Source organism: Thamnophis elegans, chromosome Z (genome assembly GCF_009769535.1).
Source record: "Thamnophis elegans isolate rThaEle1 chromosome Z, rThaEle1.pri, whole genome shotgun sequence".
Classification (NCBI taxonomy): domain Eukaryota; kingdom Metazoa; phylum Chordata; class Lepidosauria; order Squamata; family Colubridae; genus Thamnophis; species Thamnophis elegans.
Window position 1 is genome coordinate 61,433,134 of NC_045558.1, and position 27,684 is coordinate 61,460,817.

General features: G+C 39.4%; 1 protein-coding gene across 6 annotated transcripts in view; it reads right to left on the bottom strand.

Annotated features, from left to right (window-relative positions):
* CLASP2 (cytoplasmic linker associated protein 2) overlaps positions 1-27,684 on the bottom strand; it is a 378,890-nt gene that overhangs the window by 115,691 nt on the left and 235,515 nt on the right. For 3 of the 6 annotated variants that reach the window (XM_032238124.1, XM_032238123.1, XM_032238128.1), the window contains 3 exons: positions 13,037-13,060; positions 2,565-2,582; positions 1,367-1,468 (listed from right to left, as the gene is read on the bottom strand). In XM_032238124.1, the coding sequence (XP_032094015.1) occupies positions 1,367-1,468; positions 2,565-2,582; positions 13,037-13,060 (144 nt within the window). The remainder of the gene's footprint in view (positions 1-1,366; positions 1,469-2,564; positions 2,583-13,036; positions 13,061-27,684) is intronic. The other 3 variants (XM_032238129.1, XM_032238126.1, XM_032238125.1) reach the window with 2 other exon arrangements.

Genomic DNA, 27,684 nt, shown 5'->3' on the forward strand with positions numbered 1-27,684 from the left:
AGAGCCTCTGCACAGCGCCGGGAGGCTGCAGAGAAGCTTCGCTCCGCTTCTCACCCAGCCTTCCCCCAGAGGCGATCCGGGACTTCCAGCGACGGAGCCTGGAGAAGCAGGCTGGGGCAGCGGGCGGCAGCATCAGGGATGGTGGGGCACTTTGCATTGCGGGAGCCGCCAAGCGCCCAGGTCTGCAGCAAAGAGGCAGCCTCCTCCTTCTCGCCCACTCCTCTCTCCTCTGAAGCACGCCCCGCCCAACGTAAGCGTGCTCAAGAAGACACGATTGGATGCTTCCAAATCAGGAGGCGGGAGAATTAGTGCCTCTTTTCCATCTGAACTTCTTTGCCTTTTAACTCTTTATTAACTTTTAGAAGGCGAAACATTCCTTATGGAAAAGAGGCCCCGAGTTTTCTCGCCTCCTGCTTTGGTTAACACTAAGCAGACACCAAGCCACTGTGAGCTGAAATCTGGTAGCAACTATCTTGGCTTTAATTATTTAAAAAAATATATTTAAATTTCTTTCTTTTTCCTGAGGAGACTGGTGAGGCTCCGCCTCCCTTGCCTCTAGTGACTGCATGTCCCTGACTATGATTACAAACAGAAAATAATTACATCCATTGCACATCTTTTAGAATACTCAATATTGTTTATGATACTATAACAAGAAAGAAGTGGCAAGTTAGACATTAAATATAGAGATCGTTCTAATAAGTCTCTTAAGGGATATTTGCCTGTGCTTATAAATGTGTTCATCATTCATATGCAATAGTTTACAAAAGAGGTTGAAAGTATACATTCTGTATTTTAGAAAATAACATTATTTTCAGGAATCTTTCTATTTTCCTCTAATGTATATCAATTAGAAATATATATATTTGTTTGAATAATACATTCCAATGCTTCATTAATTTTGAAATAATGCATTCAATTCTACATAATGTAGCAACAATATACTTGGATGGAATTTAAACTATTGAATTATAATGTTTGAATTGTAATTAATTAAAATGTTTTCAGGCATTGAAATGATACCCATTAATTTTAAATAATTATAGGGTTTCCCAGTGAAGAGAGGCCAGGTTTAAAAAATTCTACATGGAAAGGATTAATTTTTCTTTTTCTGAATATCTTGTTCAAAATAACACTACATAAAGTATAGAAGACTCCAAAAGCATGCAGACTACTGACCCGAAACACTGAAACACTAAAAAAAAAAAACCTTCATTTTTGTCTGGCGATGATGAACCTATGGCACAGAACAACAACTCAGTATGTAGTGTTTCTGAAGAAATATTTTGACATTATCCTTTGGTCAATGAATGTACAGTAGATTTATGAGTTTAAAACATTGTTGAGAGAGACAAGCAATACATACGTTGAGACTGAGATACAACTTTTGTTCGACTCCTGCCCCTGGAATCTGCCTTTGAATTTCCCACTCCAATAGAGGGTGTTGAAAACTTGGTTCGCACACGTCCTATAAAAGAAAGAAGTGAAATTCATATGTATAGAAGTAATTTAGTTAATTGGGAGAGAAACTTCTACAGTGTAGTTGAAATAATGAGTCAGCTCCATTACTTCTCAACTCTTAGCAAATCTTACTTCCAATAATTTAATAGGTAACAGAGCAATTTTCTTTCTTTCTGTTTTAATATTATGCTGCATTTACCACTGAAATAATACTACATCTTAAATATATAAATATTGAATAAAATAATCTACTTTCATATTTTAAGTACAAATTATGTACATTATTTATGCATCAATGAGGTATAATTTCTATTTTAAAGTAAAATACAAATATTTTATTTTAAACAGTGTAAGATACTGCTATACATGTGCCATATCAAAATTGAAGTATATACTGTCTCTGATATTGGATAGCAATATCTATATCTATTTATATCAGGGGTGTCAAACTCAAGGACTGGATCCGGTTCACGGGATGCTTAGATCTGGCTCACGGGGCTGCTCTAGAAACAGTGAAGGACTGGCCCGGGTGCCTCTGTCAGAGAAGCACAGCTCCCCAGGCTCTGTTTTTGCTGGCAGAAAGCTGCAGGAGGCTGTCCTGGCTGAAAGCGGAGCCTTGACAAGTAAAGTTGAGCTGGCCATGCCCACCCCAACGATGCTCCCCCCCGGTCCTCAGGTGAAATACAATCCTGATGCGGCCCTCAATAAAATTGAGTTTGAAACCCCTGATCTATATGAATATGTGTGTTTATATAAAAACACACACACCATATATATTCTATTATTATTATTATTTTAAATCCAAAATTCTGAAACTATTTACAAAATTTCATTTTATTGAATAATAGCAAGATAGATTAAAAGTAACTTGAAGAGCCAACATTTTCTTTTTCAGTTCTCAAAACTGAATTGCTCAAGTATTTGAAACTTTCTAGTGTCATCTTGTAAAAAAGGCATAAATACAACAGCAACAAAGTGTTATTAGCTAAGCAAATTAATAAATAACCCCAAATACCATGTAATGAACTATATGGTCCGCATACAGTATGGCTTATGATGATGGAAATATTAAGATAAATATATTTGCACTCTTATTGTCTTACCATCTTCAGAAGCTGTTCCTAAATGGGAAAAAATATAAAAAAAAATGATATTTGAAACAAAACCTCTTTTTATATTTGATGAGCAATAATTGTTTGGCTTCCAAAATGCATATAAAAATATTTAAGAATAGTGCTATTCTGTACTTTGCTATGCATGATCCCTTCAATCCAATCAACTTTCCTGTGACATAAACCAGTGGAACGACTTGCCTTCAAAAATTGTGGGTGCTCCAAAACTGGATACTTTTAAAAAGAGATTGGACAGTCCATTTTTTCTAATTTTGTACTATACTTTTCCATTTGTTATTTTTTTTAAAAAAGTTTTTTTAAATTTTAATTTAACAAAAACACAAAAAAAGAATCATCCTTGATTACCTCTTGCAGAAAGTGTGTCGATTGGTTACAGATAACTTTCATGCAATTCTTCCACAGTCATTACTTATAGTTCATATTAGATTATACACTTTAAATCAAAAATCTTTGTATATCTTACTATCAATGTACCACAATTCTCATTTGACAGCAACTATTTGAACATGCTTTTACCTCAAATCATTCATACTTAAAGACACAACCACATAATGGCATTAATTAGCTATTTAAAAAAACCCTCCAATAACATTACACCTTTATGACATCTTTTAATTAAAAGTCAATTAATAAAGTTTCTAAACCTTTCCCCTCCTTTTCTCCCCAACTCACTGTTTAGAATTTATATCCAAGTTACTTTTGCCAACACCATAGCATATATATATTATTAAACAATATACATTGACATTTCCTTGTTGTTATTATAATTGGCTAAACATCATTTACTATTAATGTCCCATCTCCTCTCGTCATCCCCCCCACCAAAAAACCTTACACCTTTATGACAAGATCTAAATAAAAATTTATTAATAAAATGGGTCTTTTTCCCAAGTTGCAATTTGCAATTTAAATTCAAATTTCTTTTACTAGTTTGCCAGTACATATATCTATCATTAAGCTGTATCCATTAACATTTTATTATTGTTATTATAGTTAATTATTTGTTAACGAATAAACATTTAATAACAATCTAAAACAATCTAAGAGTTACTAATTGCTACTTATTAATCACCAAAATCAACTAATTTTTTATTATCAATTTTCATTGTCAACTTGTATCCTTCCAGTAACAAAGCAGTCTTATCTCTCTTGCCAATTGTGGTGTCAGTCTTCTTTTTATCTCCTTTATAAGGTTTTTATAGACTTCTCTCCACACTTTGTTGCTTGAAGGATCTCTCAGGTAATCTTGTTGCCCTCCAGCTGCTACTAAAATTAGCTTGTCTTTGGTTGTCAATCTTGCTTCTGAAAAAAATTTCTCTTCTTAAGTCCATCATCATTACCATTTTTCTTCTTCTATATCTTGGAATCTGGGGTAGGGCTGCAATTTGTCAAATTCCCTTTTCCATATTCCCTTCTTTCCACTTTCACCCACATTTGCTCTATTAATAAATTCATCTATTGTCTTGTCTTTATCTCCTATATCTTCATTCTCCCCTTTAATTTTTGGGGCTCCAACCCCATCATCTTTTGCTTTGAGGAAGACTAGTCTTTCCAACCTTCTCAATTCTCCCATACCCTTCCAATAGATTTTGAATTCCAGCCAAGATATTTTGGAATTTTAAGGTTTCCTCATCTGAATATTGATCCATGTTTCCAAAAAAGAAGAAAGAAAGGAAGAAAGAAAGAAAGAAAGAAAGAAAGAAAGAAAGAAAGAACTAATAGCCACTGTCACTCTAGCCTTCCAGGCTGCTTTAATTTTTTTATTTTAGGTTGACTTGAACACAAGTTCTTTTATGCTCTTCAAAGGAGAAGGGTTCTGTTTCCCCTGCCAAAATAGTTCTCAAAGTCACCTGTGAAAACAATTCATGCCCTTGGCTCTTTATCAGTTTCTGTAAACAAGTCGCAAACTCTTCAGCTACAAAGTCAGTGAAATCAAAGAAGGAAAGAGAAGAGCTACATTGTTTCAAAAACTCCAACCTCTGACCTCTGAGTGGCAGCATTGCTACTTTTCACTTTCTAATATTTATCTCTGGCTTATGGGAAACAAAGTTCTTTAGATTTTTTTAAATGAAATTTAATAACAAGTAATAGGAAGAATTGTTAAAATAAAAAGGAAGGTTTTAATCCAGAAGACAAAAAATATAGCAACAAAAAGCAGAAGAAAAAAATCAATCCATTCACTTTAAGAGGAGAAATGAGAAACGTTGCGAGCACTTCAATCCACAAAGTATAGTTACAAAGAAAAAAAAGCTTTCCAAAGCAATCCAATATGAGTTAATTTCGCCGTTCAATTCTTTTGCTTAAGGATCTAATTTGGCTTTAAAGAAAAATTTCTTTGGGTAGTATTTCACAAAATAGAAAAAAATTCCTCACGAGATGGACTCACTTTCTCTTTTCACTTCCTTCCTTCCGGAGCTGTCCCAACTTCATCAGCCTGGGGGCTGCCTGTTTACTGCCGGCTTGAAGCGCTTCCCTTGGGTCAATCAGGGACTTTGCGATGTCCCTGAGACCAGTAAGGCTTCGTCTTCCTGATCACCGTCTCTGCGGGACAGTTTAAGTCTCAATGGACCATCCAGCGGCAAAAGTATCAACGGTGGTCTCAGAGTATTGAGACCGCACGTTGTGACATTGCAACGTTGGCTCCTCCTTCCACTTTTCCATCTGTTATGATGACTTTATTCTAGAGTTGTGGCAGAATGCCACTTGGCACATCGCACCAGTGACAACACTCATGCATGCAACGGTGCAATACATCATGTAGCCTCCTGTCACGAACAGCGGCACCAGTATAACAAGCCACATGGTGTCTGGCTGTGAGCAGACAGAGAAGAAGTTGGGAAGAAGTGCAACAGATGTTGGGGCATGGGAGGGCTGGCTGTGGTAGTCCTAAGGCAGGTGGGTAAGATATCTCCTGAAAATAAGACCTGGGGTTTATTTTGGGGCCCAAAAATATTTTTTATTTTTTGTACATTTTTTAAAATTTTGTAAACTACCCAAAGTCACATGTGAGATGGGCAGTTAAATTAATTGAATAAATGACTTAAATTAATTAAATTTGAATGAATGAATGAATGAATGAATGAATGAATAAATGAATGAATGAATGAATCAGATGCATTATATATTATCTGTGACAAGAAATGGCCATTTACAAAACAGTAGTTAAATGTAACATATATTCTTTTATTAGTGAACTGGTGAACACATGGTATGATAAAATACATACATTATTCAAACTACAGAAGATACATGCTCTTGACAAATTGAAGCTCATTTGTTTCACGATGAAATTCAGCCTAATGTTTTGTTGCTGATTAAGAACAGCTACATTAAAATCATTAACAGAGGCAAAGAAACTGTCAATTATAATGTACATTTTTGTCCATTCAACAAAAAGACGGGATTGTGTTTTACTAAATGTTATTTGAGCATTTTTGACAAAAATAATAACATCACTCTGGACAATATATTTATGATTCACTATTTTCTATAAGAGATTATTAGTTCTAGTACGATGGCTAGATTAGATATGCAGACTTTTTATCTGTCATAAAGCTTAGTCCTATGGCATAATCTGCTGTGGCTGGCAAACACTTGTTTTATGCCAAGCATCCAGAGATAGAGAAATGCACAGAAGACAAATTCCTTGTATGTCCAATCATACATGACCAATAAACTATTCTCTTCTTGTGTCTTCTGTTGTTTCGTTTTGTTCTGATCTGTTCTAGTCTACTGTAGACTAGAAGCATTTTTATTCTCCTGTCCATTTAGATTCCAAATATATAACCAGCCATAGAATATGTACATGCAAATGTACGTTAAAAACATGACATATACTTACCTTATGGCTGATAATAGGTTTCAACAGTTTTAACTAGAAACAGTAGGTAGAATTACTGTTTGCTTGCATACCAGTATAATTATATTTTGATGAAATGGCATAATCTCTTTATAATCTGTGTAATTGTGGGACTATATAGTGCTTTGATTTGATTAGAAGAGTTACCTGGAATGTGCAGACTGCAGATTCAGCATTTATCTGTGATAGATTAAAGTACCTCCTTCACTTTCTAGGGATCCCATGATGATATACTACTATTTACCCAAAGGTGCTTTTTCAAGAAACAACTGGACTTTTGGTTTTTTCTTTGAAAAAAGTTGCAGAAATATCAGAAAAGCTCAGGAGGATCTTCAGCCAACACAACATATGTGTATACTTCAAACCCAAGAATACACTAAGACAGAAGCTTGTCCAACCCAAGGATAAAACATCCAGACATAAACTGAGTAATGTGGTGCATGCAGTACAGTGAGTTAGTTGCAGATCTGTACATTGGAGAAACAAAACAACCACTTCATAAATGCAAGGCACAACATAGGAGAACAAACATATCAGGACTAGATTCAGCAGTCCGTCTGCATTTAAAAAACAACAGCCACTTTTTTGAATACAGCAAAGTTCACATTTTGGACAGAGAGAATTGCTGGTTTGAAAAAGCGGTCAAATAGGTCATCCATATCAAAACTGAACAGCTCTCTCTCAACACAGGGGGAGGGATATGACATCATCTATCTCCAGTCTACAATACAGTATTTTCAACAATTTCAAGAAGGCTCCACACCCATTTGCACTATTCAGGTGAGCCTGATAACTCAGATAAACCTCTATGTAAAGGGTATCAAACTCAAGGCCCAGAGCAAGCCCATACAGTGATTAGATCTAGCCCTCAACACAGCTAAGCACTGGCCCGTGGTGCCTCTGCCAGTAAAAACGAAGTATGGCCCTCCCAAGCTTTTGCTGGCAGACGGTTGCAGGAGGCTGTCACAGACAAAAATGGAGCTTGCTAGGGCTGCAGGGAGCCATCCCAACCTTTGTTTTTTCTGACAGAACGCTAGGGCTGCCACAGGTGCCCCCAACACAAGTGATGTCAAACTGGTCATGCCCACCCTGGTCATGCCCACCAAAGTCAAACACAACCCTGATATGGCCTTCAATGAAATAGAGTTTGACACCCCTCCTCTAGGTGGTCTTAACGACTTGCTAAAAATGCAAATGACCAGTTATCTGCAAGAAGTATGAATCCTTCCATTACATACTATTCAGCAGAACTGAAGAAGCTTCTTGGATGAGAAGTGAGATATCTTAAAAAAACAAACAGAAAGTCCAGTTGCCTCTTGAAAAAGTACCTTTGGGACAACCATGATCTGGATGACTGAAAATCTCCATAGACATACTGCTGTTTATGTTTGTTATAAAAAAATCTTTGTATTTTGCATGTTTTTATGTACTATAGATGGATTACATTTCATGTAAAATTAATAGTAAATAAAAGGAATACAGGTAGTTCTCAGTTGATGACCACAATTGAGCCCAAAATTTATGTTGCTAAGTGAGAAATCAGTTAAGAGCTTTGCCCCATTTTACAACTTTTGTTAAATGAACTTAACATTTATTAAGTGAATCAGTGGATTAATACAGTTAAGTGAATTAAGTGAATCAGCACAGTTGTTAAGCAAATCTGGTTTCCCCATTGACCCTGCTTATCAGAACATTGCAAAAATGATCCCACAACCTGGGACACTGCAACTGTCAGCCTCTGCTTTGCTACTGCTTCGGCTGCCATTGAAACGGGGAGGGGGGGCAGGGTATTTGGGAGGGGAATCATTGTTGTGCTGGAGGAAGTTTCTAGACTCTGAACTGACCACCTTACTGCGCATGTGGAGGAGGAGTGTTTCCCGCCAAGGCCAACGGTCCAGCATTCCATCCTGGTGATGCCTTTCAAAGTTATCTCACACCTGACATTTGGGAGAATTATGATTGGACTGTGCACGGGATGTCAAGGGGAGGGGAATGAATTATACAATATATTATTCGCTTTCGCGGCTAATTAACCAGACTTAGCTTAGCTTTGCAACTGTTCATTTATAATTAGTAAAAGTACACTTGATTTCAACAAATGGAGTCCAGTGGTTTTCTTTCCTGATTACTGAATGAAGAAATGCTGACAGCAACTGTCATAAATGTGAGTCAGTTGTCAAGCATCTTAATGTAAATCACATGCCCATGGGCATGCTGCAATGGGCATAAGTTTGAAAAAAGATCATAACTCACTTTTTCCAGTGCCATTGTAACTTCAAATTGTCACTAAGTGAACTGTTGTAAATTGAAGACTACTTATAGATGGATTTCTACAAGTTAAGGGTCCTTCCCTTATAATAAATCCAAGAATATTGGTGTCACATATATTTTATGAATTTCCACTGTTGATAAAATATTTATAATTTTAACTCACACCAATGATACAGATTTTTTAAAATAAACTTGAATATTGTAAAGAGGATTGTTTTGTTCTAAACCAAAGAGATTTTTCTCCAAACTTTTTGCCAGAAATTTCTTCATAATTGTTTAAGGTGACCAGATTTTCAGATTGGTAAAGAGGAACACCATTGACCGGGGGGGGGGGGGGAAGCTAGGCCATGGCGGTTACTGCCAGCCCGTGGCCTCGCTAGGGACATCTGGTCACCTTAATTATACATATCCTCTCTATATATATATATCCATCCATCCGTCTATCTGTCTACCTGCCTGCCTATCTGTCTATCTAGTTATGGTATCCCTTTCCCTCTCTCTCTATCCACCTGTCTATCTGTCTGCCTCTCTGTCTATCTTGTTATGGTATTCCCCTCTCTCTCCTTCTGTCTGTCTATCTGCCTGCCTATCTGTCTATCTAGTTATGGTATCTCTCTCTCTCTCCTTCTGTCTGTCTATCTGCCTGTCTATCTGTCTATCTAGTTATGGTATCCCTCTCCCTCTCTCCCTCTCCGTCCATCTATCTGCCTGCCTACCTATCTCTCTCTCTCTCTTTCTCTCTATCCATCCATCTATCTGCCTACCTATCTGTCTATCTAGTTATGGTATCCCTCTCCCTCTCCCCCCTCTCTCTCCCTCCCACATCTCATTATCATCTAATTCTGGGAGTTGAAGTCCACACATTTTCAAGTCTCCAAGGTGGAGAAACACTGATCTATCTAATTAATATAATTATTTCGCCCTCTCTTTTTCATTCTCTTTCTCTCTCCCGTGCACATACGCAAATGCATAGGGCAGCCCATCTCACACACAGGTAACTCCGGGAAACTTACAACATTATGATGCACACCCAAAGCAAATAGAGTCTGGTGCCTGTGATCCCAACCCTCCTTTCCCAAGGGGGGAGGGCCGTGGAACACTGCAAAACTCTTCTTGGTTGCGTCACTCTCTGGGGCTTTCACTCTCGCTTGTCCCCCCCACCTTTCCAAAGCCAAGCTTCATCCGATTCTAACCAATCCCAGCGCCTCTCGCATCTCTCCTTTGCAAGCGTCACCCTGGCCTCTGAGCATGTGCAGAGGGCTGGGATGGGAGCTGGAGTCTGATGCCACTGGCGATCTGAGGCTGCTGTAAGCAGGCACAGAGCTTTGGGGGAGGGGGAGGGGTAAAGCCCCCTCCCCTAATGCTTCCGGCTCTTCTAAAGAAGAGGGTCGGGGGGACTTGTGCAGACCCCTCCCCCCCTATTCCCGCATCTCCTTGCAGGAACCCCCAATCGCCAGGGGCATTGGACTCCAAATCCCATCGCAGCAGCCCCCATGGCCAGTGTCTTAGGACTCCAAATCCCATCGCAGGAATCCCTACTCGACAAGATCGTAGGACTCCAAGTCCCATCCTCCCCGCCCATCCCCACCAGCGCAGCCCCTGGCACAATCGGGCTGCAATTGGTGGCTGTCCCTGCTGCAATCCGCACTGCCTGCCACATCAGCCAGCCGGCCGAGGAGGAGCCGGAGGCGGAGGGAAGGCGGCGCTGCCAGCCAGCCAACCCACCGCGGCCAGGGTTACATCATCCCCACAGCTCAGGCAGGAGCTGCGGCAGTGGCTGCAGGGTCAGACAAAGCCGCTCCACGGTATCAGTCCCATCGGCGTGGATGGCTCCCAGCTGCTGCTGAAGACGCCCGGTCCCACTCTGCCAGGGGTCGCTCCTCGGGATCGCTCCTCCGGGCGAAGGAAGGCAGAGCAGCCACCCACCCACTGCTGCGGTGCGAAGGTAGGGGCGGCAGGCGAGGGGAAATCAGGGTAGGGGTCATGGACTAGCTGTGGTGCTGATGTTGTGGGGGGGACAGGGGGGAAAGCTAGGCCACGGCGGTTACTGCCAACCCGCAGCCTCGCTAGAGAAGGCCTTCCCTTGCGAAAGCTAGGCCGTGGCCGCCCACCCGAAGCCTCCTGAGTCCCGCTTACCTGAAGCAGCAAGAAGGCGAAGGCAAAATGGAGGTCAGACTCAAGCAGCGCGAAGCTTTTAAACTTAAACTTTTTCGCCCCCAGCCCGCTCACTGATTGGCTGGACTCCAGCCAATCAGTGAGCGGCAGACTGGGATGGGCAGGGGAATGAGCGAGCAAGCCGCAACACACCAAAAATGAAAAATTGGGACTTTTTAAGAACGCTGCGGGATGCGGGACAAATTGTGGGAAATCGTGACTGTCCCGCCAAAAGCAGGACGTCTGGTCACCTTATAATTGGTTCACTCCCCTATTTTGCCCCAGCTAGATCATTGTTATCCAGATCTATTCCTAATAGTTTCGTCAGTACTAATAGTCCTAAGATTCCTTTCCTTATAATTTAGCATATTTTTTCCTGTATAACTCTATTAATTATATATAGACAATATATATTTTTATCACCCAATAACTATAAGGTTGAACAGAAATAGGAATGCAGTTTTCCAATTTCACATAATTTGAGACTGCAATTCATTCACTTTGCAAATCCTTCATCTTAAACCAAATTGTCTCAGGCAACTATACATACTCCATAATATCTTGAGAAACGGTCATACAGTGTATACTTGACAGCTTTCCATCATGGAGAAAATTCCTCTTCGCCAGTTTACAAACTTGGACTTTGATTCTTCAAACAATTCCTTCATTTTTTTTTAAGCTTTAATGCCATCCATTGTATTACCCTTATTTTGCCAATTAGAGGAAACCCTTGTAAGCTTTTTACTTTTACTAAACAACTATTTATTTGTGTTATGTCAGAATCTTATTATATAGACCTGGTCCTGCCCATTTTATCATAAATATTTTCAGTCTATAATTTGTTCTAATGCCTAGTCACAGATCCTACCAAATACAGTCATATTGCAGAATGGAAAAAAAAAATCTCCAATTTAATTTTTTAAAGTAAACCTCACTTTCTGAACTAACATAGTCATTTACCCACCCATGCATACCTTTCTGTATCAGTCTATCTGTTCATGTTATGTTTGATTTCCAGAAGACCTGACACAAAATATATTAGTTCTACATGATACTGCAAATATTTTCTATACATTTTTAATACAATCCACTATGGCAATTTTTTCATATGTTCTGGCATCCCACTACAATGCCACAGCTTTATTCGGTTTATATATAACCACATTATATTTTAAAATGTAATTAGAACTATATTTGATTATACCTTCTTCAAGCTTTTTTATTTTGAAACTCTATAAACTAAAACTTTCATTAAGCAAAACTTTCTGCCTTGCTTTTTATATTATATTACTGACAATATACTGAGATTATGTATGGGAAAATTAAACTACTAATTCATTCTCTCTCTCTCTCTCTCTCTCTCTCTCTCTCTCTCTCTCTCTCTCTCTCTCTCTCTCTCACACACACACACACACACACACACACACACACCCCTCTGGATTCTATTCCATTCATCTAATGAAATGTAGTCCTCAAAAACATATTTTAGAATAAGCATTTAAAATGTCACCAGACTTTGTTTTTTTCTTCTACCGGTTAATATATTGAAAATTACATTTGGTAACAGGCCACAAAAAGTATAAAATTTATAAACTAGAGGTTATTTTATTGATCAAATATTTATTGGTGGATGAAATATATATGGGTGCCTATACCACAGAAAGTGATTTTGGGAGGCATACAACAGCTCAATAAAACAACGAATATAAAATAATTATTTAAAACCATTATATAATAATTATTAATAAAGAATTAAAAATTATAAAGCAGAACTAAAAAAATAATAGATGATTGTTAAAAATGAATTATATGTTTTATACATTAACAAGCAAACTTAAGGCTAAATGTTGCAATTTAAATCCAACTACTTTGCTGATTGTAAGAAAAATCAAGATATTTGACTATTAGTTGCTCAAGTACTAAGACTAGCTTTGCAAAAGTGAATAATACTGTACAAGTCATATTAATAAATCTTGTCTAAAGCAGCACTGGAATACAGCTGCACAGACACTTGCCCATATATGTCATATCAATACTTTAATAAGAAAATCTTATATTATTTAGAAGTCAGTGAGTGTGTTATTCAAACTGATTTTTATGTGTATAGTAGTCACAAAATTAGTTGTTTCAGAAACTGATAGACAAAACAGGCTCTTACCTTCCATCTTATCAGAAGTATCCTCTTTTTTGGAGTAGCAAGCAAAGAAACAGGAAAACTTAATATGTTAGACAAACTATACTGACAAGAAACTATAAAATCTTCATTAAAGCAATTAATGTGATATTCATATATGTTGATATGAGTAGTTTACAAACACTTAGATATTGAATACATGTATATACTAATCATTAGCAAACAAACAATTCCAAAATTATTAATGAATTAATTGGTAGCCAGTACCAATGATGCTAAAAAAAGAATTTTATTATTACTCTGTTATCATAATATCACATAGACATTTGATAGTTCAGGCTAAAAAAAAGAGAGCCAGACTACCCTATTTTTGCAGCATGCACACACAGATGCATATCTTCATATATGGTTTATAAACTGGATCTAAACCTGGTTAGGCATGTTTTATCTCAATGGAAATCAGTGGGGCTTAAAGCTATTTTTGACTAAAATCCTCCATTGATTTTAGTGGAACTAAAATATATTTATTTGAGATCATAGTCCTAAAGGAGAAAGAAAATTCACTACTATAAAAATAGTAGAAGAGGAGCCTTATGGATTTTTTTAAACACCAGTTAAATAGTAAATATGACTAGTTCAACAAACACCCAAGGTTGACTGTTATTTTGTTATAATAATATTTTTAAATATACAAAGAATAAGTGTTTATAAAATCTGAGGCAATAAAATACATTAAACTATAATTTTATGGTTAAAAGGATATGAGAAAAAAGAGACCGTACATAAAATACAAGTACTCCATAATGAAGCCCAAAATTTATGTTGTTAAGTGAGAATTTGTTAAGTGAGTTTTGCCCCATTTTCAACATTTCTTGCTACAGTTGTTGTTAATCATGCAGTTGATAAGTTGGTAACCTGGTTGATTATTCCAGCTGAGTAGTGTATCACTGGAACTACCCATGTATTAATCGCTTTAATTATGTTTCCAATATGCCTAGGTATTTGTAACCGTCATCCTTTGCTAATGTTTCACTATGCTTCCATTTCCCAGTTCTACTCCTTTTATTTTTTCAATTTTTCCTTGCTGCATGGATAATATAGCACATTTTTAAGTCCAAAGTTGTTGTTGTTATTTAATGATTAGTCTATAGGTTCAAACATATGTTAACAATAAAGTCCTATACAAACTATTTAAAATAAGAGTAGGATAAAATACAACAGTTATAGGATAAAATATAACAATGTAATACAAAAATATGTAAAATAAAATAAAATGACATGAAATTATATTTCTTTAAAAATATTTTTACAAACATATCAATGCAGGAAAAGTGTGGCACCTGGGTGTCATACATTCTAATACAAATAAAACTAATAGCATTAGTCATAGATATTACTTTCAACCAACTTAAATATTTCTAACAATACATATTTATATTAAGTTGCAGTCTGTCATTATTCAACTATTCCATGTTTTCTCTTATTATTATCTCTTATTTTAATTATGTCATCCTTTGTTAAAAAACATTTTCTTTCTATTCTAACTTCTAGTCATGTCACCTACCTACAAAAAAAAAGGAGAGGACTATCAAATCAAATCAAAACAACAACAACAAAGATAAATCATTTATCCATCATCTCTTGCCTGCTCCAGTACTTTAATTGTTATGCTATTTTTTCTTTTTGACTTGCATCACATATTCTTCTCTAGGATTTTTATCTCTTTCTACACCTATTTCTTGGCTGTTCAATCTAGATATTTTCCCCACCTCTACCTTATTCCACTGCCTAGTTTCCAGGATTTCTGCCCAGGCCTTATCTCCCTTTCAAAGGTATTGTCAGATCCGTGTACTGCCATTCTGCAGTAGATAAAGAGGGGTGTGTGTAGATTTGATGCATTTCGTTCTTTCTGCTTTCTATGTTGTGTCTTGCATGTTTATATAACCTTTCACCCGATTTATAACCATTGCCTGGCACCTCAGAGGTCCAGAAAATCCTCATCTCTTGAAGGGTGCAAGCGGCGGGGGGCGGGGGGGAGAGAGCCATGTGGTTTGAAACTCTGGAAGATGATCCTTGAGAATCCTTGCTTATCTGTTTCTCAGAGAGGCTGGTACAAAAACATCTTCACACCGGTGGATTGGTGGAAATCCACATTGGGAAGTGTTCCTAATTCCCTTTATCATGGACTGAATAGCCTGAGGGTCCCAGGGCCTGCTTTCAATCTTGATTTGTTTTCACTCCCTTTCAATAAGATTCCTTTTGAAATACTAGATTTTCAAGTGTCTATGTTTTTTTGAAGGAAGGGGGCCAAGGCAGGTTCTTTTATAAAGGAGGCACTGCAATAGTGTCAACCCAAAGAGGAAAAAAAAATTTCTTCCAAATTTATACTCTATGGAGGGGACCGTGCAACAATGTCCGAACAGAGCAATGAACAAGGGGAAGCCAAGTGCTGGGGAGAAACCTCGACAACTACAAACCCAATATTAGCTCCATATGTCCCCTAGAAGACATTGAAGCTATCTTTGAAAGTTCCATGAAGCCCCAATGGTTTGTCAGCTTAGAAAAAAGGGACATCTGGGACAGAAGAACCAGGGAGGGGACCCTTACCTGCAGCAACTGCAAACCCTGGTGGAAAAAGGAACTGAAAGCCCTTTCTGATCAGGAGGAACTGATCGAGAAACCACTAATGGATGACTCTTTGAAGCAGCACTTCAACCGCCTTGTGATGGAAGCCCCGCAAAACCTCAACATCGAGGTGAACCGGGATGCCAATGGAGGAGAGTGGGTGATCCAGAGCTGAAGGATCCCAAGCAGTTACCCCTGATCCAATCGTGACTAACCAAGCAGCTGACCAAGCTGGGGGAGCAGTTACCGCGCCAGTGATCCAACCTCCTGCTTTTCCAGCCCAGGCAATGTTTCCTGGCCAAACCAGGGGCCCACGGCTGGAGAGGAAAGCTCCACCCTTGGGGGTAAAATTTGACAAGAGATCCCCAGAAATTGGGTTTTTTTCTGGCTCAGATCCTCACTTATATGCAACAATATGGACACAATTTTCCAACCCAGGGAGCACGAGTGTGAGTCATCACCATAGCCCTAGAAGGAGCAGCTGCCAGATGGATGGTGATCTTCCACAACACCGATGCTCCAGAGCTGCAGGACTTTGACAGATTCATGACAGCCCTGCGCCACTGCTTCGAAGACCCCCTTGCTGATCACAAAGCCCGCAACTGTATTAGAGTCATAAAGCAGGGCCATCGCCCTGTAGCTGAATACACCGAGGAATTCCATGACCTGGCCGGCCAAGTCCACTGGTCAGGAGATACCCTAGTCTGCTGGTTCAAAGATGGGCTCAACAACAACCTGTACACTGCCTGCCTGGCCCGGGGGGGGGGGGGGCTAACCATCTGCATGAATGGTGCCAGGCAATGTTTGAGGAAGCAGAGATTGACATGACCCGAAACCAGTACCAAACCGGCGGAACCTGGAGAAGATCCCTACCCCAGGGGTGGCAGGAACCATTCAAGTCCCAATCCACCATGGGACCAAGACCATCAGGTTGCTTCAAGTGTGCAAAGCAGAGTGCCATTTAAAAAACCTCGCTAGAAAGCTTGATCGCCCATTGGGGGAAACCTGCGAAACCGACCCCCCCAGGGAAAAGAAATCACACTGAGAAGCCAGGAGGCCAGGGAGTTTCATTCTCCCCCTCCAAACCCAGAGGAAGGAACTCCAGCTCCCCAAGAAGACACAAGCCAGTCCAAAAGTGATCCAGAAGATGACCCGCTGGTAAGCAACCCAATCAAACTGCTCACCCTACCCCTAAGACTTTTTATCTTGAGCCAATGGAAAGGGGAGGAAGTAGCAGCATTACTGGACTCAGGGTGCACCCAATGCCTTATTAGCCCAACCCTGTTGGGAGATTGGGAATTCACCTAAGGAAAATGAAAAACCCCATCACTCTCTGCCAGCTAGATGAGACAGTAGCAGGGTGGGGGTGGGGAGTCAGCCATTTGTGCCACAGAACCATTACAAATAAAACTGGGGGACCATAGTGAGACTCTCACATTCATAGTAGCACTAGAAATGGAATGGCCACTAGTACTAGGGCTCCTGTGACTACGGAAATGAAACCCTAAAGTAAACTGGAGGGGTGGAAACATAAAATTCCAGAGACACATAACATTCGCAAACCTCCCAGAGGGAAGGGAGGTGGAGGAAAGGAAATAGCCATGGCTGGCCACCCTGCTGAGGCCACTAGGATCCCTAAAGAATACCAGCTAGCCATCAGAGTAATTACCCAAGCACAAAAAAAAAAAACAAAAAAAACAAAAACCTCTTGCTGACAATGCAACGGTCTCCAAATTTAAGGAAGCTCTACTTAAGGATGACTGATTCCAAGCACACAAAAACATTTGTTTGCTCAAAGACGATTTAGCCTGGACAGAAAATAAACTTTACGCCCCTACTAGCCAAAGATCAGATCTCATGAAGCTATGCCACAACTCCAGGATAGCTGGACACTTTGGATTTATGAAAATTCTACACCTCATCAAAAGACAATTCTGATGGCCATCTGAGAGAATATGGTCGAAACCCCAAATTATTTGGGTGAACCCGATTCCATTTTGAATGCATCAAATGCACAGCACAGCTTGCTTGGTTGGAAATTTACAGCTTGGAACAAAATGCATGCAAAAGTTACAATGACCTAGCCAAAACTAGATAGAAAAAGCTTAATTGCTTATGGAAGTCTCCTTAGCAAGTCCCCTCGGTACCAGAGATGTTTTTCAGGAAAGTGGTCATTATCTTGCTATTGTTTAAACCCTGAGAAAGTACATAGTAAGGAGTTTTGGGGACATTCCGAAAGGGCGGATGACACTTCATACATATGTTACCGGAAATTACCTAAAATGTATTCTGAGACATGTTATTTCCGTGTGTTCGCATGATTAGTGCTAGCATTGTTATTGATCACGCACTTGTATTTTTGTATTTGCCTGATGACGTATTCTGATAATACTCCTGAGATTTCATTTTGTGTATTTAAGCCATACCTGCCTATCTTGTAACCATTCTCTTTCCCTAGAGAATCCTACCATGCACATGATACTATTTATTTAATTAATTAATTAATTAATTAATTAATTAATTTGTATGCCGCCCATTCTCAAAGAGATTCAGGGCGGCTTACAAGTAAAAAAGGGGAAGGGAAGGACATACAAAAACAAGACATTAAAAGATTGCAACATTCACAACTTAGGATGGGGCTGGGCAAATTCAACAGCCCCAGGCCTGCCGGAACAGCCAGGTCTTGGTCGCTTTGCGGAAGGGTAGTAAGGGTCCGGATCTCCACGGGGAGATCGTTCCATAGGGCCAGAGCAGCAACAGAGAAGGCCCTCTCCCGGGGGGGGGGTGTTGCCAGCCGACATTGACCAGCAGATGGAATCTGGTGGAGGCCTAATCTGTGCGATCTTATAGGCCTCAGGGAGGTGATTGGCAGGAGGAAGCCTCTTATCGGTATATAAAGCTTTTTTGTTGTTCATAATCTCCTTGTATAGATTTTCTTACGTTCATAGAAAATATCTGGGATATTTTTCTCACAATTTGGGGACTTGCTGGGATCCAAGGAGACACCCCCTGGGGGGTTCTTCGCCGGACAAGCCGGGTGTGAAGTTCCCAGAAGATGACCTAATTAATTAATGAGCCTTGAGACAAAGTTCAAAAGCAATCCATTCATTTATTAGGATCAACATTCTGGCATGTTCTTCTGTGGAACCGAAACCGATTACCACTTAATTACATTTGAACTTTACCCCTATGTCCCCTCCCCTCTGTCTGGGTCATAAATCACATTCACCAACAAGGTTGTAAAAATATGAGATCCGATTCTGGACGAAGGTATGCATGGAATCCTCCCTCCAATGCCAACCTGATAATAGTCATGGCAACTGGTTTAAGAAAGCCTGCCAAAATTTGGAGAAGAACTGGACACCCCTGTCTAAGATAATCCATTGAGGAGCTCCATGGCGGCAATAAATGTGAACTAGAAACATTTTTGCTAGTGCCTTAGTTATTTATTTGTATTTTCTGGCAGGGTATCAAATGGACCTGTTTTGAAAAGAGGTTTGTTACAACCCAAATAACTGTTTCCCATGCTTTCAGGCAGCTCCACTATAAAATCCATAGAAATCTCTCTCCAGGTGCTGAAGATTCTGCTACCATTTGTAAATGTCCTGGGGATTTTCCTTGTTGTCTTTCCTGCTCCTCCGTCAAGATTTTCATTTCACAAGAATTGTCTGGAAACCTCAGTTCACACATCATTAATGCCAAAGCATCTCTCCCTAACAAATTCATTCCAGTTTCTGGCACAAAAACCACATCCAACTTAATCTTACAACCTCCCCTCTGAAAATCTACATTTCTCAACAAAGGAACATCAAATGCTACACCCTTTACACCTCTAACTTTAAGAGTTTCATCAGTAAGTTCAATACCTGTTGGAAGTTCAGAAAGAGACGTCCACGTCATTCCTGCGTCAATCAAAAATGTCATTTCCTGTTTATATGACCCCACTAAAAGCGTTATCAAGGGTTCCTGGCGGGATTAGGAAATCGGTAACCCCTGACCTCCCTAGGTGTCTTCTTCATCTCCCATCAACATACAGAGACTTTGGTCTCTAGCTAAGCTCTTCTCTTCTCTGAGCACTCCCATGCAAAATGCCCCAACTTCCCGCAGGAAAAACAGGTCTTTGCTTTATTTCCATTCCTGTTTAACCCATTCCTGATAGAAGTTGTACCATTTTTTTTCTACTGAGGAAATCCCCTCTGCCCTGCCTGTTGCTGAGGTTTGACTGCAAGGGTTTTTCCCTTGCCAAAGTTCACCTGCTTCTCAGATGGCTTCTTGGCAGCTTTCATCACCGAGACCATCATCTGGCTTTTGTTATGAGGCTTGGCCTCATCCCTATTCACATAAACCTTTTGGGCTGTTTTCAATAAAATTCAAACCCCAAGATCTGCCTACACCTCTAATTTCTGGAATTTCATTTGTATGTCAGGCCCCACTTTTGTGACAAATTGCATCTTCAACAAAACATCATATGCAGGTGTTTCAGGAGCAAGACCAGAATATTTATTCATACTATCCTTAATCCTCTCCAAAAACGCTGAAGGAGTCTCATCCCTCAACTGCCCTACTTCAAAAGCCTGTGGAACAGCTGTCTTCACACCATGAAATATTATCTTCTTAAGATCAGACATCTGCTCTCTATCTGCCACATCATTATTATCCCAGCCGTGATCAACCAAAGGAAACTTCACACCATCAGCCACTGGATTGTTCACCCCTGCCTGAGTGCGGTCCCAGTAGGCCATAGCCACTGTTCTAATCTGGGCCCTTTCCTCAGGCGTGAACAAATACCCTAAATGTGCTGCATCTCAAAGAACGTATAAATGTTTGGTCCTAGAAACAAATCCAAAGACTCAGACAAGACTATAGGATCTGACTGCAAAGATGGCATGTGTGCTTTGTAAAACCTCAAGTCAGAAGATGTCAGAGGGGCATTCACAAAGGTAGTTAGGGGATCCCCTGGTTGAATAAGACCATTAGGCATCTCCCTTAAGCATAACATTTTCTTTCTTAGCCTTTGATCTAGTTACTCTAGCAGTAGCTTCATAACCCCGTGCTTCCTTCCTAAGCTGCTTATACTGATGTGTAGCTGAAAGCTCACCATCACTCAAACCGTCCTCAGCAATGTCCCCTGCTGGGCTTCCTGGGGGCGTGGCCTGTTGCCGAGGAGGGCTCCACCGAGCTCCTCAGAGATCTGGTCTGTATATCTAAATAACATCATAGATAGCACCCCTTTTTGGCTAAGAAAGGGGCAGGGAGGGTAGCTCCGTAGACTAGGGTCTATTCGTAAGCCACAGCCTTTTTCTTTTTTTGGCTGTGGAAGAGATTAGATCCAGCCGAAGCGGAGCTTTTATCTCCGGCCAGTTCTTCTCAGCTGCCTTTTTTTTTTTTGGCAGCCCCAGACAGGCTAGCCCCCCCCAGGACAAAACAAAGTTTTTTTCAAGCTAGATTTGATACGGGAGGGTACCACCCCTGTGAGATTTATGCTTTTATTACTATCTTAAATACCAGCACCATTCGTCTTAAAGACTTCTTTGTTTAAATAGACTACAAAATGGCGATTTCTCTCCGTGGATGATTACTGGATGTACTTAGCCGGGCTTATCTTCCTGCAGACCGCTCCTTAACAAAATAAACTCTTTTTCTTTGGAAATAGAGGGGAGCGAAGCGCTGCTTACTTGTTTATTTATTATGGCACCCAGATCAAAGAAGCGTCTTGCTACAAATGTGTCTAAAGAATTTAAAGAATCTTTTTTGGAAATACAGCCTTTGTCTCCTACGCCCTCTACTGGAGAAGTTTTAACACAGGAATATCTCTTTAAAATTTTTGATGCCTTTAAGCAAGAACTTAAGGAATTTGTATTGCAACTTTATGATGATCTAAAATCTAAAGTTAATCAAATGAAGGCGAATACGTTTGCAGCCGTGTCTGCCCTGTCGGATTACTCTGCTGAAATAGAGAACAAATTGGAAAGTCTGGAGAAGGCTAATTTTGATTTGACTACCAATATTCAAATTTTACAAGAAAAAATTAGAAATAACGAAGAACAGCTTATGATGCTAAATTTTGATAGGAAGGCATTTTCAATAAGAGTCAGGGGATTCCGTGAAAAGGAGCAAGAGAATTTGAAACAGACCTTTGCTGAAGCCTTCAGCCATGCGCTGGGAAGCCCGGGACTTAACTTTGATTGGCAGATTCGGAAAATCTATCGCCAGAACTCATTGACAGCGGAACAGCGACAGCTCCCGAGGGATATAATTATACATTTCTCTACCAAAGAATCTAGAAACGCGATTGTGCAAAAGTTTCATAATAACAGTCTCCGAGTTGATGACCAGGACGTGATTGTCTTCAAAAATATACCTTCCCAGATGTTGAAAGCAAGAAGGGACTACACCTTTTTAACTAAAGAGCTTAGGAGTCAACAGATTCGATACAGATGGGAGGCCCCTGCCGGCATCACGGTTACATTTGAGAATCAAAGATTTCGTCTTAATTCTGTTTCAGAGGCTCAAGATTTCTATTGTAGGATTCTGAAGGCGGGATTTCCTGATGCGCTTGGAAGAGAGGAGAGACAAGCGGAAGGAGAAAGCAAACGGCTGGCCATGCGGCTGCAAGATGGAGGGGGTAGCCCCTCCTCCCTCGGAGAAGCAGAAGAACGCAGATCAAGAATTTAGATACTTCAAAAGACTTCCTAAAGTTGAGGACTGAATGGGGGTTTGAGACCTCTCTCCGGTAGAAAAAGTGGACTAATTTTTATCAGAAGGGAAAGCTGGGTGAAACTACTTTGAGCTAGATTCTAAAGTAACGTTAGCATAAATTTGATAGTGGTTAAAAGAATGCGGAATGATTTATGTTGTTTAAACTTTGTTAGATGGGACTATTTTAAAATAGAAGGTTAACTGACTCCTGCTGAAAGTATTATTTGAATATGATCCATGCTATTTAACTTTTATTTGAAGGGAAAGTTGGTTGTAATAGTTTTGAGTTACATTTCAAATAAACGCTAGTATAAATTTGATAGTGGTAAATATTAGACAAGCAAGAGATGAGGGTAAAATGCATGTGGAATGAACTACGTTATTTGAGGTAAATACCAGACAAGCAAGGGAAGAGGGCAAAATTTATGTTGTTTAAAGCTTATTAGAATAAGAAGCCGCTTGGGATTATTTTAAGATAACTGTAAAAAGAATGCGGAATGATTTATGTTGTTTAAACTTTGTTAGAAGCGACTACCTTAAAATAGAAGGTTAACTGATTCTTGCTGAAAGTATTATTGGAATATGTGGAATGATTTATGCTACAAATCGCTCTGAGTTATATTTTAAACAAATGGTAGTATAAATTTGATAGTGGTAAATATCAGACAAGTGGGGGATGAGGGTAAAATACATGTGGAATGAACTAAGTTATTTAAATTCTATTAGAAGGGGAAGTCGGTTGGAATTATCTTAAGATAGAAATTGATTCCTGTGTAAAGTAATATCTGATCTACGCTGCTTAACTTTACTAAGAAGGGGAAATCTGGTTAGATTATTTTGAATTACTGTTTGAAAAAGGGGTAAAGAAAGATCACTTACGTTGTTTAAATTTTACTAGAAGGGAAAGTTTGATTACTTGTCTGTAAAGTTATATTTGAATATATGGCATGAACCACGTTGCTTAAATCTTATTGGAAGGGATCATGAGGTTTAGGAAGGGAACGGGAGAGCCTACAGAAGGTCGGGGTAAATAGCAAAGAAGTAAGAGATGAGAATAAAATATAGATAGAATGATTTATACTATTTAAGCATAGATAAAGATGGGGGGCTGAGATCAACACAAAGAGTGGTCTCTTTTTTTCTTTTTTCTCTTTTCTCTTTTCTTTTTTTCCTTTTTTTTTTTCCTTTCTCTGCTTTTCCCTTTTTTTTTTTTTTTTTTTTTTTGATATATTACTTTTATTTTTTAATCCATATGTATACAAGATATTTTAGATAGAAGGTAGTGCCAGGTGTGGGCCCTGGGAAGTCGGGAGGATTAGGGATGGGGATTGTGGGGGGTGGGGTGGGGGGTGTTAATATAGTTTTAATAAGAACAAGAATGTATTTATATACGGTGGTTCTTTTTTTTATTATTATTATTATTATTTTCCTTGGTTCACTTTACTTTTATCAGATCAAACAACACTCGAATAAAGGCATACACCAAGGAGGGAGGTAGAGGGAAGGAAGAGGGAGGAGTAAGGGGAATGTAAGGAGTATGTAAGGAGGGTGTCTGGGGAGTAAGGGGAGAAGGAAGGTTTGAGGGGAAAGGGAAGTAGGAGGGGAGTGTTAGAGGGAGAAAGGAAAGTTGGAGGGGGTAGATGGGGTGTATGGAGGATGCAAGGGTTAGGTGGGGTTGCGAATGATGAGTTGTGTTTCCTTTTTATTTGTTCGTTTTATTCCCTTTTTCTTTTTTTTTCTTTTCTTATAGTAAATACCCTGTATATAAATGATTGCAAATGGAATGTGAAAATTGAATAAAATATTTTATACAAGCAATGTCCCCTGCTCCCGCCCCTGCCCCTACCACGTTATAAGGTGATGGGCGAGGACACATAGCAAACTCCAAAGGATCCTGACGGATCCATTGCTACCTGGTGGGAACGGATCGAACCACTGAACATGATACCATGGTTCAACATACAACAGCTGCATTTTCAGCTTCTTCTTCTCCAAAATCTTACATAAGGCATCTATCCAAAAGGTCTCCGCCTCACCAAATTTACTTCATCTATAATTTGGCTTAATCAACACATCCTGCACTTTGCAGACTCACGCTGGCAGCTAAAAATGTTTCCTGCCTGCTCAGCTCACCGAGGGGGGAAAAAAACATACACAACCGCTTATCTGCTGCTTTTCAGCTAAAAATATTTTTAGCTGACCTACAGCAGAAAGCTTATAAGCATTCAAAATTTACACACACTTTCACACAAAATGTAAACTGCTAATTGTGTATAGTTTAAACCATTATTCACCAAATTTGGTAAAAAAACGACAGGATGCCTGCTTCACAGCTGTTTGTTGCCCAAATCTCCTTGCGTCAAGGAGCAGCAGGAATGAATCCTCTGGAAAGCTTCTTCACCTTTCCTCTGGATCACAAAAACAAGAGTGATGGTACCACCCAGTGTCAACTTGTAAACATTGCCATGACTATTATCAGGTTGGCATTGGAGGGAGGATTCCATGCATATCTTCGTCCAGAATCGGATCTCATATTATATGACCCCACAGCCCAAGGACTGTCATGTTTGCATTATCCTCAGACAAATAGCGGGGCAAAGAAAATGAATGGTGTATTGGAACAATATTTAAGATGTTTTATTAATTACCAACAGGACAATTGAACCGACCTGTTACCCTTTACTAAAGTAGCTTACAACAACTCTATACACAACAGCACTGGCTTCACCCCATTTCAGGTTGCCACAGGACAAGAATTCAACCCTATGCCAGAGCTACCAGCTAAGGAACCTGATATCCCTTCCCTTAAGGAGTGGGATAAACAATCTACAATCCACTTGGCCAGTGGTCAGACTAGCTCTTTAAGAAGCTAGAACAGCTTTTAAAGTTCTAGCTGACAAGAAGCGCTGTGAATCCAAACCAATCAAAGTGTGGGACCGCATATATCTATCCACAAAGTTTCTACAATCCTTACAACCATCTAAGAAACTGGGACCAAAATTCATTGGCTCATTCCCAATCACTAGAATTACTAATCCCGTCACAGTAGAACTCCTCCTTCCTTAGGCAGGTTCATCCAGTGTTTCACTGCAGTCTACTCAAACCAGAAATCACTTCAAAGGTCAGAACCCTTTGCCTATACACCCAACCTCATTATAGTGGAAAGAGAACAACGTTTTGAAATTAAAGATATCCTTATTCCCAAACTCATCACGGCTCCACGGAATATTTAATGGCATGAAAACACCTACCACCCTCTCAGAATAAGTGGGTAGCCAAAAACCTTAAGGAAATTCCACCTGAAATACCCTCAAAAACCATCCTAAATTATAATGTATTATATGTTTTATGTCTTTCCAGGTGGACTTTCCATTTTTCTGAGGAGGGCAATGTCAGATCTATGTATCTGTTATTCTTCGGTAGACAAAGAGGGAGGGGTGGATTTGATGCATTTTGTTCTTTCTCCTTTTTATGTCATGTCTTGCATGTTTATATAACCTTTCACCCGATTTATAATCATTGCCTGGCACCTCAGAGGTCCGGAAAATCCTCACGTCTTGGAGGATACAAGGGGTGGGGGAGAGAAATCCATGTGGTTTGAAACTCCAGAAGATGATCCTTGAGAATCCCTGCTTATCTGTTTTTCAGAGAGGCAGAGAGCAAAAACATCTTCATATCTGCGGATTGGTGGGAATCCACATTAGGAGAGGTTCCTAAGTTCCTTTATCATGGATTGTATAGCCTGAGGGTCCCAGAGCCTGCTTTGAATATTGATTTGCTTTCACTCCTTTTCAATAAAAGATTCCTTTTGAAATACCAGGTTTTCAAGAGTCTACACTTTTTCGAAGGGGGGAGGTGAGGCAGGTCCTTACAGTTATCTTCCTATATCTCCAATTCTCTTTTCAACTTTCTTATTATATTTTCCCTGTTTTAATTCATCAGTTACTGTTATTTTCTTTGTTGTCTCCCCATCTTGTTTTATTCTCTGGTTCTTTCGGCTCAGTCTTTTCCTCCATTTTTATAGTTAGGTCCTCCCTTTCCTGGACGTTTTTGCTCATCATCCCTTGTATAGCATTTTCCATTTTTTTCTGTAATCTCCTTAAATACTTTCACCATAATGTCCTTTGTGTTTTGAAAAAGTAACACCATCTCCTTCAATGTTTCACTTATCTTTTTCTTAAAAAGCATCTTATTTTATTTTTCAGAAATTCAACTTTTGTTCAATAGTCCAAGAGCTATTTATTCAATCCTTAAGTTGCCCTTCAAGGAGTAAACTAATCACAATTCTTTATATCCCAAAGGTAAACTGTCAGTTCCATTTGAATAGACCCAGAGGTTATCAGAAGTCTTTCAGTGGTCCCTTTAATCTTGCTTATTTTTGTATTTAAATCTCCAGTAGTTTTGGGGTAGTTGGGAATAATCCAGTAAATATTTTCACATTTCTTCTCATAAGTATTCCCAAACGTGTAGTTTTTCCTTTTGCCAGCAAGTGGCATTCTCAACTTAAATTTATCTATTACCACTTGGCAATTGTGATTTTAGTTATAAATCAATTATAAAAGCAGAATAAGTTTTATAAGTAAATAATTCTAGCCTTCCCAGTACCGTGTCTTCCCAATTTAAGAGTCCAACTTTCTATACATTTCAAAATGTATTATTTTTCTCTCTTGTGTCTTCCCCTTCTAGTCTGGTATTTTCTCAGATTGCTTAGGTGCCGCTTTAACAGATAATTGTGAGCAAATTGTTCCAAATTGTTCCTGTTCCCAAAGCAAAAAGAAACCCAGTTCCGGTCACTATTCACCTAGTTCATCACCAGTCTTAGTTGTTCCTCAGTTGTCCCAGCTTTGTGGCAGCCATCTTTAGGCTGTCTCTTCACCATGGCTGAGTGCAAGAAAGAACCCCAGGTCAGACAGGAGAGCTGCAAATCTCCTTGACTTCACAGGGCGCCTCTCTTTGCTTCACCATCCCTGCAAGATGGCTTTGGCTCTTTTCTGAGCCCACAAACAGGGAAAGTTCAGCACAGAGAATGCGGAGACCTGTTCCCTATGTCTGATATCACTGTGACGTCAACTGGAGGTCCAGACATAAAATTATATTTCTGTATCACCCCTGCAATCTACCCAAATCAGGCCCCCATATGCCAATCTCAGTGGGACCATTTAGTCACAAATTGTGCTGTATTAAATGTCCATTTCAAAATCTGGCCACACATGAATTATATTGTTTTAATATGGGTCTCCCACTGAGCCATATGTTAATCAAGATACTTATCTCTCAGCCCCTTATACAAACAGCTATTAAATAATATGTGAGTCAGATCTTCTATCTCTTCAGCTTCACAAATGTAT